Below are 22,807 nucleotides of genomic sequence, written 5' to 3'. Positions count from 1 at the left end.
CTCCAATTCCAAAAACGCTCATGTTTTTGGAAATCGCAGCATGTCAGTTATACCTGCGGAAACGCTGTAGTTTTCCTATAGGTATAATAGGGGCAGAAAGTCCGCAGAAGTAAACCCTGCAGAAAAAATGTGCGCTCTTTTCTGCAGCAATTCGCTGTGTGGGGCTCTAGCTTGATAGTGTGATAACAATAAATAATAAGAACATAGTTTTATAAATAGTATAAAATTAAGATGATAGGCAAAAGGTAAAATAAAATAAAAAACACAAAATGTAAAATGTAACAAATTTAAGACATAAAACCCAGAAAGCTACAATGTTATAACCCGTCCACATTTGTGAAATTGCATATAGTTAGACAATGTAAAAAAAAAGTGCTTCCCCATGAAAGTGATGAAATCTCGACAAGACCCGGTAATCCGTCACCACACCTACGTTCAAGCAAAGCTGGCAAGAAAAAAATTGTTTCAAGTGAGAAAACCAGTTGTGATCTACCAAGTCAGAAAGTCAGCAATGACTCCTGCCGCCCCACCTCGCCTCCTCTGTTTTATATTCCATCCAGCAGACAACAAAGCCAGCAGTGTCACCACGTCATACACCTGGTGGATGTGTCTCCAGGAGCGCAGGAGGAAATAAGACGAGGCAGAATGACACAAGGTAAGTCACATCGAGCACAAGTAAAGCCCTTTGTGATGTGGGAATAGATTGTTTGTGACGTATTGATGGAAGGTTTGTGGGGAGGAACCTGTACTTGGAGCAGTAATCCTGCAAGATAAGGTCAAGTGAATGTTGACCATGACGGTCTCCTTTATCTACAGGGTATAGCTATAGGAGGTGCAGAGGTAGCAGTCACAACTCCGGTGCCACATAAGAAGCGTCTAGTACTATAGGGGGATGGATTGATAACTTGCATTGGGGCACGGAAACTTCTTGTTAGGCCTTGGCATTCGAAGAGTTGTGTTTTTGAATTTGTTATATACGTTAATGACTAATGTTTCATTCCAGACCTCAGTCTGGGGTTACTGTACATGCAGATTTTTGTGACGTGGCCGCTTCAATAGCATTACAGCAATATAAACCACATGTAACATACTCCTGCGTAGTTGATACTTTTGCAAGACAGTTGCATTAAAATCTTAGCATGAAACGTCCATACTTATGTAACAAATATGAACTTTTATAAAGTGAAAAATGTTACCTCCGGGTTGTTAGACTACAACTCTTTGCATCCACACTCAGTTGTTCTTTGTATCCACATAAAAATTAACAAGCAGGCTGGGAGTTGTAGTGTTACAATGGCTGGAGTGCAGAAGTTTGCAGAATTCTGCAAATAGATTGATAGATAGATAGATAGATAGATAGATAGATAGATAAGAGATAGATAGATAGATAGATAGATAGATAGATAGATATTAGAGTGAATAGGTCTCATATATTGCTATGTACGGGGTTACACAAAGTTAGAAAAACCAGGCGTTTCTCTTCCAGAAAGGGCAGTGTCTGATATCCCATATAAACACCATTCACTTGAATGCAACCATACTATACACGGCCCAAGGACAAGTGTCTGGTATTGCAGAACAATACAGCATATACATAAACTAGAGCGAGCTCCGTGGTCAGGATAGACAGAACAGAAGCTAAATCCTAAGGTTGAAACAGAAACATATTATTGAGGAGAAAGTATAATGAATGTTTTGGAATTCTGCAAAGATCTCTTTACCTCTCCGCACTTCAGCAATGATCTCACCCATCAATTATTCTAAGCTTTACAGAGGGTTTCATTGCGTCTCCGCCATGTCGCAATACACCATTCTATACCATGTCACAGCACGTCACAGTGTAATCCACTAACACTGCCAGCAAAATCTCTATGCTCATGGAAAAGAACATAGGTCTTAATACATAATATCATATTGACGACCTGCAGGTAAGGGGATCCACTGACATCTTAAAGGAAGTCAACAGAGATCTTTCTGTACATAAGGGACTAAACTAATCATTCCCATCCATTACTTCTGTGCTTAGTGTAAACTATTGCCGTATACAAGTTCATAATGGGAAGGCCGACAGTCATTGGCTGGGACCACCCACTGGACTCCTAAGCATAGAAAAAGTAGAAATTGCTTTCAATTACTGGTGTATTGGTAGATCTCTATTCTTTCTATGCTTGGGAGTCCAGTGGGCGGCCCCTCACAGTGACAGTAAGTCATCACTGCATGCATGTTCATGCAGGGAAGGCTGATCATTGAGTGAGACCACCCACTGGACTCCTAGCATAAAAAGAGAATGTCAGAGAGAATGCCTCCTCCAGAGAGTCAAACCTGGAGGAATCAGAGACCACAAGGAACTTCAAGACCTCCACATTGTAATCCCAAATTTATGAACTAAAGAGGGCAAAACTAAAGGTTCCTATACATATAAGGGCAAAGTTGGCTGAACTCACCAATTTCAGTGAGTTCAGTGAAATGTTTTTGTGTATGGGGTTGAGCTGGCTTTGTCCCAAAAGATGATGTCAGAATCGAGAAAGTTCAATTTCAACATTCCCAATCCTTTGTTCTTTCAGGAGATTGCCAAAGACGTCTGGCAACAACTTAAATTCCTTACCCCACTGAAAAAACTTCCATGTTTGTGCAAAAAAGAGTTAGAAGGAATAGCTTTTGGCCAAACAAGTGTTCGGCCAACTGGTATTGAATGTGTATGGCCAGCTTAACATCAATTACATGCCTTTAGATATACTTTGACCTGTAAAATGCTAATGTCTAAACAAGCTAGATCCCATAAATCCTATATAATAATGGAAGATCCTCCTGGAAAACTTTCCACCCATATAACTGCTATTGTACATCGGAGAGTCACATGAGGAATATACTCCAAGTACAGCAATTATTATATAATTATATGTCTCATATTGAGATTTACAAGCTTCTTGGATGTCTTGTAGCCTCAGCTCAGAAACCTTTAATATAATATACCATTGTTCAAACCATACAAGTGCTCCAGGTAACTAACAATAATTGAGCAGTTCATCATGTTTCATTGTTGGACACTGAAGCTATTTTATAGCCTGTAGTCTCAATTATAATTTCTATTTAGTCTATGACTATACCTAGAGAAACATATAATATAAAGAGGTATAATAATTTTGTAGCATATATAGTGGATGAAATACAACTGCCTCCGTTACTGGAGGTCATTTGAGGTCATAAGAAAGTAAGTGGGCATACTCCTCAAGGTGATTTGGCTACGGTGAGTCCTGGCAGGCGGATGTCTCATTGCTCCAGTGGGGCCACCTGGTTTCTATCATGACCCTGCTGGATCAAACCATGGCTCTCCATCTTAGTCTGTATGGCGGCATCAAATCCACAAGATAAATAGCCTCCAAAAATGATGAGTGGTTTTGATGGTCTATTTAAAGGGGACTTCAGCTGCGCCATGTTGCCTGCTTATTGAGGTTCATACCTATTCCTGGCTCTGGTTGCCGTGTGTTATGACTATGATCATAACTCCCGTTTTGACTGTGACATTATTGGAAATGTATTAGACCTTGTCCAACTGTATTCTATCATACAGGGCATGAAAAAGTCAGACCTCTTTCACTTTCACACTTCATAAATAAGTTGTACCCACCACCCGTGTAGTGGATATGAAGTCTGGGGTTGAAAATGCCATGTTCATAAAACTGCCCCAGTGACTGTGAACCTGCTTCTGGGTATTGTTCATACCTTGCCCTTGGATCCTATTCTGGAGACCTGTTGTTCTACTGGCACTGACCCTAGGTCGCCTCATGGTGACAACTTCTCAGTTCTTGAGTGTATTATTGGTTTATTGGTGCTAGTCATGTGGAAACCAGTCTGGGGTTACCACAGTCAAGTACAGTATCTGGGGTTACCACAGTATCTATCTGAAAATGTTCACACCTCCTAGTGTGGGTTAAAGGCGAATAACAGATAGATTTCTTATATTCCACACCCTAAGCCTGTCAGCTCCAAACCAACTAGAAATTCTCAAGGATCCAAGGCATGAACAATATCTAAGAGCAGGTCCACAGTCACTGAAAAGGATTTATGAAGATGTTTAATGCCAGTCAGTGGCGTAACTAGGAATGGCGGGGCCCCGTAGCGAACTTTTGACATGGCCCCCCCTTCCTGACCGACACTGAAGACCTTGACCGACCGACCCCCCGCCGCATACCTGCGTGCTCTATTATGCCCCCATAGTGGCCCCTGCACACAATATTATGCCCCATAGTGGCCCCTGCACACAGTATTATACCCCATAGTGGTCCCTTCACAAAATATTATGCCTCATAGTGGCCCCAGTACATAGTATTATGCCCATAGTGACCCCTGAACAAAATATTATGCCCATAGTGGCCCCTGCACACAGTATTATGTCCCATAATGAACACCCATGAACAATTATTATACTCTGGGGTCTTTTCAGACTCCAGAGTATAATAATTGGAGACCCAGAGGAGGATACAAACAAAAAAAACACTGTTACTTACCTATCTCTGGCTCCGCTGCAGTCTTTGGTGGTGTCGGACATCTTTAATGACGTATGGACGTCGCATGACCCGGGACACAAGTTCCGGTCAAGTGACGTCAGGGTCGTCAGACAACTGGGCCCGATGCTTGCACGGAGTGTGGAGAGGTAAGTAATAGTGTTTGATATGTTCGCTTACCTCTCCCGGGCCTCCGATCATTATACCCGGGGGTCTGAAAAGACCCCTTTGAGTATAATAATAGTGTTTTTGTGTGGCCCATGGGTCTCCTGAAGGTTACCGCTTTTTAATGCGTATAGGTTCCTGTTTGGGGGGTCGCAAAGCAGACTCCCCGAACGGAAACCTGAACGCAGATGTGAACCGGGTCTAAGCATCACATTATAAAATACAATTCTAGTATGTATAATGGTAGACATATATAGAAGCAAATACAGATAGATAGATAGATAGATAGATAGATAGATAGATAGACAGACAAACATTGATATGCTGTATATACCTACACATATACACATCTATTCACACACATACATTCATATACAACATATACACACACCTATGTACACACATACAGGACTCACACAGTATATAAAACACATAATGTTAACACATATACACATCTATACATATTTTACCCAAAAATATACTTACATTTGGCAGAATAGCTGGGTGCTCAGGACATGGAGGAAACTTCTGTGCAGCTCTGTCTGGCAGTGAAGAGAGCAGCTACATCGACTTCTCCTCTCACACTCCGATGCTGAGGGGGAGGGGCAGCACAGGAAGCTACTCAGTGCGGGGGGGGGGGGGGGGAACTTTACAAGAAGCGTTCGGCAGTCCCTGGATCTGGCAGTGATTTCTCTGCTACCAATCTTGTCCTTATGGTAGGGAAAGTATGGGGCTCCTGGACAATTGCAACCGGTAACAGCCTATTAAGGTAAAAACCTGCAGGGGTAGCGGCTGTCGCCAGGCCCCTAATGTCCCGAGCCCTGTGGCAGCTGCTACCACTGCTACCCTGGTAGTTACGCCACTGATGCCAGTCTTATCCCATGCACCAGTGGAAGATGCACCTTATTTATGTCTGCTCTTAAATCAGGCGAATCCTCCCCCGGGCAGTGCACTTGTATCAAAATTTTAGGAATCATTTATGGCAATAAGTCTGAAAAATCTATAGAAGTCCTTTATTATTTTTTATCAGAAATATTTTCCTTTAATAGGTATCTGAGTTTTTATGAAAGGGTCTTGATGGGCAGTCTGTTTTCTGGCTGTATAAGCCTTCCTACATGGTGTCCTATAAGTTTTTCTGTTGCTAATAGTCCCATTAATGCTGCAGCACATTTTACATTTCTCTCTCAGCAAGAAACGTATAGTACAGAGCAGTGTGCCCCCTTCCCCATCCATTATCTTAATTTATTATATGTAATTCTGCCAGGAGTAACTGTAAAATAGCAAACAAGTAGTTAGGAGAAGCGCAAGTTGACATATTATGGGAGATACAGGGACACTGGACTCCTAATCTAAATTATGATGCATTTAAAAAGATCCCTGACTCAGAAAAAGAGAAATCTGAGCACAAGAAGAGAAGCTGCTTGCTGTATATGACTAACATCCTGTCAGCAATATCACAAGCAGCTAGTTAGACTCTCCTTACACTCACTTTAAGTTGTGAGAAGCTGCAGACTCATCTCTGAGCAGTTCACAAGCAGAGAAAGCTGTGTGCTGGCATGCAGAGGCAGTGAAGAGAAGCTTGTCCCTTCCCCATCTGATGGTTTCTAAAGACAGAACTTCCCTTGTAGTCGGGATTGAACATCAAATTAGCAAGCAGGGAGGCCCCTTGTGGCAGGAACTTTAGAGAGGTTTTTCATGCTGAAATCAGGAACATTTTCAATTAAAGTGCTGCATTACATTTCGATCCAGAATCACATGGTCCATTAAATGAGACTAAGTTGTCTATTTGAGAGTAGTACCTGGGACACCATGAAGACAAGAGGAACAAATGTACATGACATTAATATCTCACATGTATTTGTTTTCTTTCTCTAGCACTTGGAATTTCCTACTGCAATCTGCAGAGCCAAAAAAATAATGTTTTACATCACACAGAGGAAATCAGTGACAACCGCCTCATCATTCGGAGAGGGCAGCCATTTTTAATTGCCTTACAATTCAATGGGAGGGAATATCAGGAAGGAACAGATAACATCATCTTCATGGTAGAAACTGGCAAGTGCAAGAACGATCTACAAAATAATTGTTACTATGAAAACAAAGACTCCACGTGATAAATAAAAGTTTTATACGACACCTTTGAACTTTAAGGTGGATCATTCCTTTGTTCTTCCCTAACACCTATTATCCTCCTGCTTTGTATTAACAGGGCCATGGCCAGATGAAGCTTCTGGGACTAAAGCAGTATTCCCCTTAAAAAAGGCTTTAATAAGGAGGACATGGAGTGCAGCGGTAGAAAGGAGTGGACCCAACTCCATGATGGTGGTCATCATGCCGTCTTCTAACGCTATAATCGGGCAATACACTCTAAAGGTTCAGATTGCCAAAGGAACCAAAGCCACCACCTATAAACTGGGGACATTTGTGCTACTATTCAATCCATGGTGTGCAGGTATGATAAATGTGTGTGCGCTTGGGAGGGGGTGAATGAGAAGTTGTGTGACATCATAAAAAGTTTATCTTAATTTTTTTACAAAAACTCTGTTGTGTCTGGTATTGCAGCTTGGCTCACTGACTCACACACAGTCCATGCTGCTTATACACGATGATAAATGAACCTTTCACAATGACCTCAATAAACCTGATACTTTTTCAGAAGGACTAAACATAAGGGGAACTTGTTAGGGTCACCATTCCTCACCATTTTCCTCCGTGTGAATGGACCCTCAGGGTGATTACATTAGGGCACTAAATTGTCCACACCCATTTTTTTATTATACAACTTAGAGATGAGTCTGATGAGTCCCATCAGACTCATTTCTGGTGCTTCTGGTCCTTATGGATTGATGTTTAGACCTCATACACACGACTGAGTGTGCATCTGAATTGGAATCGAGTTTGCAGGGGGATGCACTTGGATGACACTTGGAGTGACAACTGAGTGTCACCCGAGTGCAAACCATACTGCATTCATGTCTATGGGGGCTTCCAATTCATTCCATTCCAAAAGACATGGATGATTATAGGATTATAGAGCAGGTTCTATCCTGTTTCATGTTATTGGAACACAACAGACTGGAAGGCCCATAGACCCCCCCCTCCCCCTCCCCCTCCCCCTCCATACTCAGCCCCACTTCAGATGCACACTTGGTTGTGTGCATGGGGTCTCAACACAAATCCATAAGGACCATTGGATGGTTGCGTGTCCTAAATCCCCCATACAGGTATCCTTTAAACTGGAAGTTCTAATCCTAGTGATGCATTATACATGTATCTAATGGTTAATATTGTGCTTGAACTCCACAGATGATGATGTGTTTCTGGATGATGAACCCAAGCGACAAGAATATGTTATGAATGACTATGGATTTGTCTACCAAGGCAACCGAAAATGGATTACTCAATGCCCATGGAACTATGGACAGGTAATGTGGTCTGGGTAAGGGGTGGTCTTCTCAAATAGGTGGTCTTTTGGAGAAGCTTCAATGTATTATTTTATGTCATTTCTATCAATTCTAATCCCATAGTAAGCAGGACATGAATGGAGAATGTATTAATTTTTCTGCCATTGATTATTGATTGTAGTTTGAGGATGACATTGTGGATATCAGTCTAAGAATACTTGACAAGAATCTGAATTATCTACAAGATGCATTTAAGGATTTATCACTCAGAAACAACCCTATGTATGTAAGCAGAGTGGTGTGTGCCATGGTGAGTATGTACATGACTAATGTCCGGTTTGGCTTAGAATGTAGCTTAAGTATATTACAATACAGAAACCAGCCATAGTATTAAAACCAGTGATAGGTCACGTAAATCATATTGTCTATCTTGTGATGATGACACGTTTCATGGGGTGTGATATATTAGGCAGCAAATGAATAGTCAGTTCTGGAAATTGCAAGTGTAAGGATTAAAGCAACTTGACAAGGGCTAAATAGTGATGCCTAGTTCAGTACATTTCCAAAATGGCAGATCTTATGGTTGTCTTCTTCTAGATCTTTGTGGAACTGTTGTATTAAGGTGTCATTATAGTGACGCCATGAGTCTAACAGAAAATCCACTGGTACTCGTGTACCCTGGTCTGATCCTGGCTAGTGACCAGGTTACCCGTAAGTTATCTTTTTCTAATATTATCTAGAGTCCGCAGTCTGTCCATCTCATGTTTTATTTTGACTACTCAATGTTGCTCCAGTTCTAATACCCAAAACAGTACACAATACGCCATACGCGGTATAACTAGATAATCGTATTAAAGGGGTTTTCCATAACTATGATATTGATGACCTATGCTTAGGGCAGGCCATCAATATTAGATAAATAAAGTCTGACACCCAGGACTTCATCGATCAACTGTTCAAAGAGCTTGGCCACCAGGGAGAGCGCCAATTCCTCTTCTCAGGCCAGTGACATCACATCCAGTGGTCACATAGCCGTGCTGCAACAATGGGACTGAGCTGCAATACCAGACACAGCCACTATACAATGCATGGCACTGTGCTTGTTAAGTAGTGAATACTTAGTGAATATAATTTTATTATAAAATATTGATGATCCCTCCTTTCTCACTTCAGTATCTATGCTAGTAACATCTGATTATTAATCTCATAGATCAACTCTAATGATGATAATGGAGTCTTACAAGGAAACTGGGGTGAAGACTATGAAAATGGAGTCCGTCCATCTGCCTGGAATGGGAGTACCGCTATCTTAAGGCAATGGTATAAAAGGGATTGTGAACCTGTTAAATATGGCCAGTGCTGGGTCTTTGCAGCGGTCATGTGCACAGGTAAATATAAGATGAGGCGTAAATATCTTTGGGATATTGGAGTAAAGAAAAATGGCCAATGATGATATTTATAGCTGCCACGTTTACAGATAAAATTCAATATATGAACTCAGTATAGCGGCCTATATAGAGGAAAGTGAACACCATATCACACCGCGCCCTTTTCTATAGTGTTTTTGGGTGATGCAAACCTGTACAGAAGAGCCTCATGTTTGGTTGCTGTCTCTATTCCATTTTAGTCCCTCTTGTTAGGGCTCTCTCTCTATGGGTCCAATAGCAGCCACATGGTGTTAATATCCTTGTCTCAATATACTCCATAATTTATCTGTTTTTAGCCAGTCATTGAGGGTTTCCACAAAGACCAGAATCGGAAATCAAAAAGGATTTTTAGTACACTAACATTATACGAGATAATAATCTGCTTTTTTCCAGCATATCAAATACATATACAGTGGGGCAAAAAAGTATTTAGTCAGTCACCAATAGTGCAAGTTCCACCACTTAAAAAGATGAGAGGCGTCTGTAATTTACATCATAGGTAGACCTCAACTATGAGAGACAAAATGAGAAAACAAATCCAGAAAATCACATTGTCTGATTTTGTAAGAATTTATTTGCAAATTATGGTGGAAAATAAGTATTTGGTCACCTACAAACAATCAAGATTTCTGGCTCTCACAGACCTGTAACTTCTTCTTTAAGAGTATCCTCTTTCCTCCACTCATTACCTGTAGTAATGGCACCTGTTTAAACTTGTTATCACTATAAAAAGACACATGTGCACACCCTCAAACAGTCAGACTCCAAACTCCACTATGGTGAAGACCAAAGAGCTGTCAAAGGACACCAGAAACAAAATTGTAGCCCTGCACCAGGCTGGGAAGACTGAATCTGCAATAGGCAATGGATTGAAGAAATCAACTGTGGGAGCAATAATTAGAAAATGGAAGACATACAAGACCACTGATAATCTCCCTCGATCTGGGGCTCCACGCAAAATCTCACCCCGTGGGGTCAAAATGATCACAAGAACGGTGAGCAAAAATCCCAGAACCACGCAGGGGTACCTAGTGAATGAAATGCAGAGAGCTGGGGCCAATGTAACAAAGCCTACCATCAGTAACACACTACGCCGCCAGGGACTCAGATCCTGCAGTGCCAGATGTGTCCCACTGCTTAAGCCAGTACATGTCCGGGCCCGTCTGAAGTTTGCTAGAGAGCATTTGGATGATCCAGAAGAGTATTGGGAGAATGTCCTATGGTCTGATGAAACCAAACTGGAACTGTTTGGTAGAAACACAACTTTACGTGTTTGGAGGAAAAAGAATACTGAGTTGCATCCATCAAACACCATACCTACTGTAAAGCATGGGGGTGGAAACATCATGCTTTGGGGCTGTCTCTCTGCAAAGGGGTCAGGATGACTGATCCGGGTACATGAAAGAATGAATGGGGCCATGTATCGTGAGATTTTGAGTGCAAACCTCCTTCCATCAGCAAGGGCATTGAAGATGAAACGTGGCTGAGTCTTTCAACATGACAAAGATCCAAAGCACACCGCCAGGGCAACGAAGGAGTGGCTTTGTAAGAAGCATTTCAAGGTCCTGGAGTGGCCTAGCCAGTCTCCAGATCTCAACCCTATAGAAAACCTTTGGAGGGAGTTGAAAGTCCGTGTTGCCAAGCAACAGCCCCAAAACATCACTGCTCTAGAGGAGATCTGCATGGAGGAATGGGCCAACATACCAACAACAGTGTGTGCCAACCTTGTGAAGACTTACAGAAAACGTTTGACCTCTGTCATTGCCAACAAAGGATATAGAACAAAGTATTGAGATGAAATTTTGTTACTGACCAAATACTTATTTTCCACCATAATTTGCAAATAAATTCTTACAAAATCAGACAATGTGTTTTTCTGGATTTGTTTTCTCATTTTGTCTCTCATAGTTGAGGTCTACCTATGATGTAAATTACAGACGCCTCTCATCTTTTTAAGTGGTGGAACTTGCACTATTGGTGACTGACTAAATACTTTTTTGCCCCACTGTACTACCAGGGGTAGAGCTATAGGGGTGCAGGGGTATCCGATGCAACTGGCCCAAATGCCCCTTTGCCTCATTAAAAGGAACCAGTATTATATGTAAAGCACCATGGAATTAATGGTGCTATATAAATAAATAATAATAATATATGGTGCATGATAAGTGGGGGACTATCCTACAGATTCTCAATTGGGAAGAATCAGCTTCAAGTCACGTCTTGCACCTAATTCCCATAGTTATAAAGTATAAGTAGAGAGAAACCTTCCCCCATCACACCTCTAAATAAAAAGATTGCTTTTCACTGACTGATGGAAATCTATAATGAAATTATTCTTTGTCACTAGTTATTAGCAAATAACACAAATTCATCACCCACCATTACCTATAGAACATTGAAAAAGTTACTGAAACTGGTCTAAAATTATTTGTTATACGATGAGCCCCACTAGGGTAAGCTACCATACCTTACTATTCTACAACCAAATGTTACCCTTGATTTGTGTCAGTCCCCTTGTACTAGTTTCCTTCCGTACTTCAACACATGGAAGTAGCCAATAGCCAGAATACAGATCCCTATAACATTATCCAGAATAAACAGGCTTCAAAATGGGCACTGAGAAGTGACATCACATAACTATAGCCGGTAGCTGCAGAGCACTGGCTGAGCGGGGGTGGGACTTAAACCACAACTACAACCCCTTTGTGCATCGGTAGTTGTTCTTCTTAACGGCAATGGACAAATGTATTTCCTTAGAAAGCTGTAGCTTGATAAAAGTGTATTTTTTTGGGGGGGCAACATGGTCACTCATTGGTTAGCACTGCAGCGCTGGAGTCCTGGGTTTGAATCCCACCAGGAACAATATCTACAAGGAGTTTGTAAGTTCTTTCTGTGTTTGCATGGATTTCTTCCCATTCTACAAAGACATACTGATAGGACAAAAAAATGTACATTGTGATCCCTATATGGGGCTCACAATCTACATTTAAAAAAAAAGTGCATTTTTTCCTTACAATTTTTGTGACTGGGAACATGTACAGATGTAGCAAAGTTTAACATGACTGTCATTGAGTTAAATAAAAAGGCATCTTCATCTTGACTTTTCAATGTCTTTTATTTTGTGATATCGCAATGCAACAAGTTATCAAATTCAAGTTAAACAAGATTATATTTGTACCTGTATTATAGAAATAGCCTTTATATAAGTAGAATAATCCATCTTACTTCCTATTCTCCAGTGATGAGAAGTTTGGGAATTCCGACTCGTGTTATCACAAACTTTGATTCTGCTCACGACACTAATAACAATCTGATTATTGACGAGTACTATGACTCCACCGGAAAGAAACTGCCTAAAGAGAGCCATGATAGTATCTGGTAAGGAACAAGATAGCAGTTCATCTGGGTAATTCTACCATTCTGGACGTGTTCACTAGAGATGAGCGAACAGTAAAATGTTCGAGGTTCGATATTCGTTTCGAGTAGCCCCTCAATATTCGACTACTCGAATCAAATATCGAACCCTATTATAGTCTATGGGGGGAAAATGCTCATTTCAGGGGTAGGCAACATTCGATCAAATTATACTTACCAAGTCCACGAGTGAGGGTCGGGCTGGATCCTCCGAGCAGTCTTCTCCTTGCAGCGTCCCCGCGGCATCTTCTGGCTCTTCATTCACTCTGCCAGGCACCGGGCCTGGGCAGAGCCGAGTGTGCATGCCCGCACTACAAGCAGACATGCACAGTCGGCTCTGCCCAGGCCCGATGCCTGGCAGAGTGAATGAAGAGCCGGAAGATGCCGCAGGGAAGCTGCACGGAGAATACTTCTAAAGGTAGGAGAAGAAGCAGCATTGATTGGCCGACTGTATAGCATTCGGCCAATCAATGCTGGTTCTGCATCGAACTTTTCCATTCGAATAGCTAGTAGTACTCGATCGAGTACGAGTATTTCGAATACCTTAGTATTCGATCGAATACCTACTCGATCGAGTACTACTCGCTCATCTCTATTGTTCTCATCACGCTTTTTTTTTTTAACATATGTTTTGCAAGAAGTTCAGGCTTAGGTGCCAATACATAAGAATAACCTATAGAATATAATACATTGTGTAAATGAGAATCATTACAAGACATATACATGTATTATAATTATGTTATACACTGCTACAGTCAGATATGACAGGGTAGGGCGCTGTATATCATAGAGCGGCACCATCCTAATACAGAATATTTATATGTCTATTAGATGACATGTATATTAAGATGTTGCCGTTCCTATGATTTTTATGAGTCTATGACTGGTAAGACGGGCTACTTTTTTAATGGGTATGCAAGTTCTGCTCTGCCTTGTATAAGTGCTGCGTCAATGGAAAACCTCAAACTCTTGTGTAACAGTTTCCCCATTATGTTATCCCAACTAGGAATTTCCATGTTTGGTGTGAATGTTGGATGGCAAGAAGAGACCTACCGCCAGGCTATGGAGGGTGGCAAGTCCTGGATCCAACACCCCAGGAGACAAGCAATGGTAAGATCTGGATAACTTTGGCAGTAAGTCATTAAGAAAAAAAAATCTGCTCTGATATCTTCAATGTTTGCCTTCCAATAGGAATCTACTGTTGTGGTCCTACCTCTGTCAAAGCCATAAAAGAAGGAGAGGTCCACCTCAACTATGATGCTCCATTTGTGTTTTCCATGGTGAATGCGGACTGTGTGACTTGGACTATATACGGCACAAAGAAAGAAAAACATTTCTGCGACCCACAATTGGTCGGAAACCGCATCAGTACGAAGTGTGTGGGGACAGATGAACGTGAAGATATTACCCATACTTATAAGCATGATGAAGGTATGGGGCACATATATAGATGAAATGTTCCAGTTCCAGACCGCCTATAGACTATATACATCCGGGCAGTCCACTTCTAGTCCTGCAAGGACACAGCAGTTAGTCTGCTGCACCATGCATTTGTGGGATTGGGATGCTGGCTGTTACTACAGCCGGTCATCCCATAGGGAAGGCAAGGACAACCTATAACCATTCCTGTCTTCCTGATCACTGTGTGTACAAGTATGGAAGCTGCCATGATGCAGCACCCCTCAGCAGGGCCGGCTCCAGGTTTTTATGGGCCCTTGGGTGACAGAGCCTCAGTGGGCCCCCTTGTAAAGGAGGTGGGGGAGTCGAGACACTGTGCGTCGCAGATGAAGCGAGTGACGTCATGCAGGAGTGTGGCGTCACCAACGCCATACCTCCCAATCTTTTAAAGAGTAGAAAGAGGGGCAAAATGTGCGGCGCGCTCTGCACGCCGCTGCAAATTTGGCTCCACCCACTTTTATGTTGATTCCACCCATTCTCATTCATTTATCATGTGCTCCCACACAGTATAATCCTCCTACAGTCACCCGTAAATTATATGCCCCCCCTCCATCTCTCCCCCAGTTTCATATACACCCTTCCTCTGCCCCCAGTTTCATGTCCCCCCCTCCATCTCTGTTCCCAGTTTCATCACGTTCTCTCCCTTCATCTGCCCACAGTTTCATGTCCCCCGTCTCTGCCCCAGTGTCATGTTGTTCCACCCCTCCCCTTCATTTGCCCCCTCAGTTTCATTGGGCCCCCTCCATCTCTGTCCCCAGTTCCATGCTGTTCTCCCCCCCTCCATCTGCCCCAGTGTCATGCCGTTCCCCCCTCCCCTTCATTTGCCCCCTCAGTTTCATTGGGCCCCCTCCATCTCTGTCCCCAGTTTCATGCCGTTCTCTCCCCACCCCCTTCATCTTCCCCAGTGTCATGCCGTTCCCCCCCTCCCCTTCATTTGCCCCCCAGTTTCATGGGCCCCCTTCATTATGTTTCATCTTAATATGTAATACAAAACAAACACTTACACTCACCTTCTATCACTCACCTTCCATCGTTCCCCCGACGCTCCTCTCTCTCACTCCAGTCACATACGCGATGCAGGAGCTGTGAGATCAGCTCCTGCTTAGCTCCGGCCCGGCTTGCGTGTGTAGGCGTGATGTGATGACGTCATCGCGCCTACACGCGCAAGCCGGGCCGGAGCTTTAAAGCAGGAGCTGATCTCACAGCTCCTGCATCGCGTATGTATTCAGCTCATCGGCGGACGGACGCCGATGAGCTGAAATTGTGACAGGCAAGTGCCGGGGGGGCCCCAGAGGCTCTGTGGGCCCCGGCACTTGCCCGACTATGCCGTGCGCTGACGCCGGCCCTGCCCCTCAGACTTGGCGGTCACATGACCACTAGATAGACAGATACCCTGGACCCGGATCAGCTCTGGAGTACAGTATAACAGTACATATATATATACACAGTATATATATATACACAGTATGTATTCCTCCTGTAACTGGGGCTGCATGAATTTTTAAAAAAATTACGTTAAATCCCCCTTCTCTACCACTACCCTGTCACAGGTTCTAGCCCCACCCCTAGTAAAATAACAAGTGTTACCAAAGTTAAAATTACCATAACAGAGAGAGAATATTTTTTAGTAGCGCTTTGTGAAAAAAATGTGAAAAACAAGACATTTCCCCTACTTTTTGTTTACATTTCCTCGGATGTTAAAATAATATAAAACATGTAAAAATAAAAACAACATAAATGTAAAGCCCTATTTATTATTGAAAAAAGATGCAAAAACTATTTGAATAACCCAACCCTCAAAACTGCATGTACAAAAAAAAAAACAAAAAATATTTCCTGTCTTGAACCAGAGAAAATAGCCTGGGACTGAAAAGGTTACTCTATTTTCATATGAATGCAATTCTACAAGGAACCTAAAATATACCTAGGCCTTTTTATCGTATGAAATAAGACAACTGAAACAGCCATAGAACTTCTTGAAGGGGGCCACACGGTGGCTCAGTGGTTAGCACTGCAGCCTTGCAGCACTGGAGTCCTTGGTTCAAATCCCACCAAGGGCAAAAAAACCATCTGCAAGGAGTCTGTATGTTCTCCCCGTTTGCATGGATTTCCATCCCATATTCCAAAAAGACATACTGATAGGGAAAAATGTGCATTGTGAGCTCTATGTGGGGCTCACAATCTACATAAGAAAAAAAAAAAACTTCTTGAAGATCCAGAACCTGTCTTGACCTAAGAGTCAGATCACAAACCCCAGCAATATACAGCAAAACCTCCCCAAAAGACTACATTTTTGAGAAAACCACCTACTAAACCAAACCAAGTTTCCTATGGCTCCATTATAAATCATAAATACTGGCCATTTTCTTTGAGAAGACTACCTCTTAGACAGGGCCATCCTTCACCCGGGAGCAAAGGTTCAGTTCATTGCTCTGCATCCAAATACGTAAAAGTGGCTTGTTGGTGAACCTCTTGACAAGTAGCTCTTGGGGTTACCCCTTCTGGCTATGCCCCTGCCCTAGAAGACGACTTTTTAATGACATTTTGGATGGTTCTTTTAAAGATGATTATTAATTATTATAGTCTACCAAGAACACAAAGCGTTTATTGGAAATACTGAATAAAATCTTAGTTGTATCTAATACCAGACGAGGTCAAGTTTTGTTAGAAAATGCCATTTTATGTTGTCTCATGTTATTAAGGTACAATTGAAGAAAGGAAGGCCTTCCTGAAAGCTTTGCAAAGACTAAGTAGAAGAAGCATAATGTCATCTTCAAATGGCGCTCCACATAGTGACATCAGCAATGGATTCTCCTCTAATGGCATGGCGCCTGAACATGCACCGCTTCCTGATCATGATGAACAACTGAACCGTCCTCTAAGCGATGCAAAACTACTGCTTAAGTTTAAGCTGACCGAGTCTCCGCAGCTCGGACAAACCATCAGTTTGGCTTTATTGTCTATTAATCTGCTCCCTGTTGCCAAGACATTAAAGCTGAGCTTTAGTGCACAGTCCTTGAAGCATCGGGGAAAACCAGGTGTCCAGTTCTGGAAGGACTCCAAGTACATTGACCTCGGGCCTAAAGAAGGTAAAGGAAGTCAATTCTATCTATCCTTAAAAAATAAATAATTGATTGAATGTATGAAAGGGGTTGTCAAGTTACCTATACACAGGAGAACAGGGGGCTCAAGGTCCATGTCTGAATGTAGCAAATGTCATACTCTATAAGTGACTGGTGAAGGAAGCCAAGCTTTGTAGATAGTTATCTCCCTTAGTCCTATATAGAGAATGAAAAGAGTGTCAATGTATCTTCATCACCATCACTCCTCAGGGCCCTCATCATCGGTGGGGCCTGGAGGTTGGAGCACTCAAATACTTATTACCTATCCTGTGGACAGGGACCAATAACATGCAGTATATTACTATACCATGAAAGTGAATACACACTCTGGTGAAAAACAGACTAAATATACATCCCTACAAGTTGTGTTACACATTTACTAATGATTTTCTGTATGGGTGAACTACTATTAATGTCTGGTCTATCCTGTTTGCAGAGAAATGGCTGTTGCTGCAAATTCCATATTCACAATATGGAAAGTACCTCGAAGAGAACAACTTGATAAGAGTGTCTGCTGTGGGGGAGCAGAATGTAACCTGGGAGAAAGTTCTAGTAGAAAGGGACATCACCTTAGCAATGCCGCAGATTACAATCAATGTAAGTCATGTATATTATCAGATATATCTATTACTGTGTCTAATACGTATGTAGATGTTACTGTAGTATGCATTGTGTCCTCAGTAGTGTCCGTCTTCACAAGGAGTTTTATTACCCACCAGACCTACCATGTCTTCCATTAACAAAGGTATAGATCTTAAACACCTACCATGTAGGTCTACCATGGTCCTATGTAGGTCTGTAACTTGTCAACTAATTGTAAAAAAACAAAACTATTTTCAATTTTCGAATAGGTGTTCCTTATAGAGAAGACTCTCTAGCATTACCTGGCCCTCCTTTACCCACCTAGCAGTCCCCATAAGGAGAAGCAATACCTCTTTCCTAGCTAGGCTCCCATCACTTTGGTGCGCTAAGTTCAACATAGAGTTGAGTAGTACTCAAAATCAGCCCCAAGACCCCACCCCCTTTTTTACTTTTTTTTTTTGGATATATAAAAAAAATTACCTTATATAACAAAGAACCAAAATTGTATCCAGTTATGAACCAGGGAAAATGACCCATTAATGAACTGGTTAAATTTAGAGTTTTTGTTGCCGTCTCCTACAGGTTGCTGCTATAACCTTACTTTTTATGTTTGTACAGCCTATGGGATCTGCACAAGTAAATAAACCCTGCAAGATACAACTCACATTCTCCAATCCTCTGAATGAAGATGTTAGCAACAGCCTGCTGGTGATACAGGGTAGCGGGCTGGTGAAGAGTCACATGAAAATACTGTAAGTAAATCCGTAAAAGCAAAAAAGTTACCTAGTAAGAAATGTATTCTAGAGATACATCAGTGGCTTAAATGCCTTTTTTTTTATTTTTTATTTTTTTTTTTTACACCAAAATAGCATTAATATTTAAGGAAATATATAGAATGCTTACCTTCTCCACTCACTCCTTCAGCTTTTTCCAAGCCCTTGGTTGAACTTCATAAATCAAATACAAGATTAAGATCTTTAGCAAAAGGTGTACATGTGTACAGTCGAGGGTGCAGCCATAGCAGCCACTACTGGGCCCAGGATTCATAGGAGACCCAAAGGGTCCATCTTCCACATAAAATATACCACTATTCTAAACTACAGACAGAAGGAAGGGCCCCATTACAGATTTTTCACTGGGCTCCAGAAGCTTCAAGTTACGTCTCAGTGTATCGTGCATCTGTACATCTCAGCAACATGTCAAAAATTTTGACCGGTCGGATTCTAAAGTCCCCTGCCAATTGCTGAACAAAATTCGAACCAAAAACACACTGCTGAGCAAAAAATATGCAAATCTATTCTCCAGGATGTAATTAGGAGAACAGTGCCTCTGTATACTACCCTCTAGGGGCAGCCCCCTTAACATCATGCATGACTCAGTTAGCCTACTGACATGATGCGGGGTTTATTGCCAAACTAGTATTTCTATTCCAAAAGGAACAGATTCCCAGCTATGGACAGCGCTGTTTCAGTCCTTTGGACCTCGTTAGCATAGCGCAGGGATACTAGTTTAGCAGAGTGAGAGACTATAGACGAGGGTCAGGGGATAATCATACACATTAGGGAGAGTGTGTGCCTACATAGCAAGTGATGTACTGACCCATAGGCTTGAGCCCGTACATAGCTTGTCTCACCCTCTGTGGAGCACGGAGTCAATTGGTGGCTTATCCTAAGTGCTTATTCACACTGTGTGCTTGCCAATTTATTAATGGCCCTATAGAAAATAATGGATCTATATACACGACCATTTTTCTAATGGTCCGTATGTCTGTTTCATTACACGCATTTCCTGGGCTGTTTTCACGAATTCTCCAGTAGACTGAAGTCTTTGAGGGATCTATGAATATGGGTTTACCTTCAGGTGTACTTTTATATGGCCAAGTGTACAGCGTTTTCATGTAAATATGAAGAAGATATTAATATTAAAGCCCCAGAAATCCTCTTTGACCAAATTTTTGGTATCTCCTAACATCTAGCACCAGGTCAAACTTCATGAATACAACCTTGATTTCTGGGTGAGATATATACTATAGGGTTAAAGCTGGTGCTAAAAGAAAATAAGCCTTCTGAAGTGATTGGAGATGACCATCCATGTTATTCCATACTTGTAGGCATTATTACATATATACTATATACATTGTCATAACTAGGACCTTCTTTATTATTTTTAGTGTTGGCTCCATGAAAGCAAAAGAAAGATCAGTCCTGGAGTTTGAACTGGTTCCCTACAAAGTCGGCCTGAAACAGCTTCAAGTGCACTTCGGCAGCAACAAGTTCCAAGTCATCAAAGGCTACAGAACCATCATAGTTAACAATTGAGGACACTCATTGGAAACCGGAGGGATGGTGGTATCGAGCAGACACCATTGACATGGAGACTTGACCAATCACTTGGTTGGTGAAGGTGGCAATGAAGACAACATGAAAGCCCTACTGATCATCCCTGGATGCTCTGAGGCAGATGTTCTGGATCATATAAATGGCACATGAGCTGACATCTACCTGTAGGGTTTATTTAAGTACTTTCATGGAGCACGAATAAATGAATCGTCACCTAGTCACGGCATCATGAACAAATGCTTGGATTTTCCAATCTTGTTATGAATAGGCTGTGGTCCGGCTTAGTTTTTTAAATTTTTGCATTAATATTTTTGTTGCTTAAATGTAATAATTTTAATAATAAAAAAAGAAATTATATAAATAAAAATACACAGAATTACAAGTTAAGTGAAATATTTATTGTCTGTATGTGCATTCTTGCATTCGGTCTCCATGGGTTTGGAGGATCTGATACCAGTTGAGCTATTGCCATATGATCTGACTCGGTCAAATACATTTTCCTGGCCTGGTAGTTCCACCACTGGTGAAGAGTCTCACCTTAGAGAATGAGGAGCCATGTGGATTGATAATTCATATACCAGGAGGCATGAAGTTGGTAGCATGGACTAGTGGCGCACCTGTGAAAAATGTGGCCAAATAAGTGACAAAGGATAAGTAACCTGCATTTGACTATAGACATATATCTGAGGAAAACAGACTTGAGTGGGTCTTTTGGTGTTTGTTAAAGTTCCTGGTTGTTGAACTCTTTTATAATTGCCACACCTTTTAAGAAGGTTACTCTCACTTTTGCCGTGATCTGTCATTCGCGTACCTATTAGAGATGAGCGAGTACTGTTCGGATCAGCCGATCCGAACAGAACGCTCCATAGAAATGAATGGACGCACCTGGTACTTCCGCTTTGACGGCGGGCGGCCGCTTAACCCCCCGCGTGCCGGCTACGTTCATTTCTATGCGAGCGTGCTGTTCGGATCGGCTGATCTGAACAGTACTCGCTCATCTCTAGTACCTGTCCCAGGGGTTGATGTCGCTGTGTAAACATAACTGAGATCCGCACTGTCTCAGTACAGGTAATCTACGGAGGTCCTGTGTGTCAGAAACCCATATTGATAGTCTATGGCCGGATAACCTGTTTGAGGCCTGGTTCACATCTGCGTTTGGGGAGTCCGCTTGGGGACCCCCTGAATGGAAACCTATATGCATTAAAAAGTAGTTATCTAAGAAACCACATGGGCCCCCAAGAACTAAAATGGAGTCTGCTTGCAGTACTTTAAACTCCACATGATTTGCGTGGACACCCCATTATAGTCTATGGGGTCCATGTGGTTTCCTTAGGTAACCGCTTTTTAATATGTATAGGTTTCTGTTCGGGTGGTCCCCAAGCAGACACCCTGAATGGAATACCGAACGCAGATGTAAACCGGGCCTTACTGGAGACAGGGTATGAGGCAATAAATAATTACGTTTACTAACGAAGTTATGGCAAACCAATTTTTCAGATATTTTGTAATGTTTCTGTAGTTGAGGTAGTATATTCACTATTAGAGATGAGCGAACACTGTTCGGATCAGCCTTTCCGAACAGCACACTCCCATAGAAATGAATGGAAGCACCTGGCACGTACACTTTGCCGGCGGCCGGTCGCCGTGCCAGGTGCTTCCATTCATTTCTATGGGAACGTGCTGTTCGGAAAGGCTGATCCGAACAGTGTTCGCTCATCTCTATTCACTATAGGTTTAGAAACTAGTGAAGACGTCTTGCAGAAGCTGCTCTGAGAGCCTCAGGATCTTATCTATAATGTACACATGTAGCATCAGCAGCCTTCAGTCCAGAGCCATTATCAATACTCTCCAACATGGTACATTCCAGAAATTGGATTAAACTCTTGTGAATATAGCAGTGAGCACTTTCGGTACTTGTGTATGGGATGTCCCAATTTGGCAGATATTGGGTTAAAACATAATTGCCTTTAGGCAAAAAGAAACCGAATTTCCCATTCATGTGCGATGTGATTATAAAACTTAACATTTATTACATATATACAAAAATACTACTTTGTAGAGCATAAGAAGAAAATTAAAATGACCAGCAAATGTATTTCAGTGCAAAAATATTAATGTGCTTCACAGAGTTGCCAGAAATCCTCTAGGCCGCTATATTGTGACTGATAATAGAAATATGAGATACAAGAATGGAAACAACAAACCAAGACTAGGTTCACATCTGCGTTGGAGACTCCGCAGCATGATTCCGCCTAAACCCAGTGGAGAGAAAAGTCCTACATTATAGTTAGTCTATGGGGTCCACGGGTGTCCTCGGGTATTTAAGTGGACAGCCTCTCCGTCTTTTGGGTTCCCATGTGGACCTGAACTATGGAGAGCTGAACGTGAGAT

General features: G+C 42.0%; 1 protein-coding gene across 1 annotated transcript; it reads left to right on the top strand.

Moving 5' to 3' along the window:
• The first annotated feature begins 570 nt into the window (after positions 1-570).
• On the top strand, positions 571-20,688 carry LOC142208783 (protein-glutamine gamma-glutamyltransferase 5-like). The gene is made up of 13 exons (XM_075277489.1): positions 571-655; positions 6,546-6,725; positions 6,880-7,122; positions 7,977-8,095; positions 8,256-8,384; positions 9,285-9,462; positions 12,741-12,879; positions 13,922-14,025; positions 14,107-14,346; positions 17,076-17,462; positions 17,932-18,092; positions 18,696-18,829; positions 20,248-20,688. Exons 1-13 carry the CDS (start codon positions 646-648, stop codon positions 20,393-20,395), a joined length of 2,172 nt encoding a protein of 723 aa, XP_075133590.1. The 5' UTR covers positions 571-645; the 3' UTR covers positions 20,396-20,688.
• Positions 20,689-22,807: the final 2,119 nt, after the last annotated feature.

This window comes from Leptodactylus fuscus, chromosome 6, assembly GCF_031893055.1.
Source record: "Leptodactylus fuscus isolate aLepFus1 chromosome 6, aLepFus1.hap2, whole genome shotgun sequence".
Classification (NCBI taxonomy): Eukaryota; Metazoa; Chordata; class Amphibia; order Anura; family Leptodactylidae; genus Leptodactylus; species Leptodactylus fuscus.
This window is presented reverse-complemented; position numbering and strand designations above follow the sequence as displayed.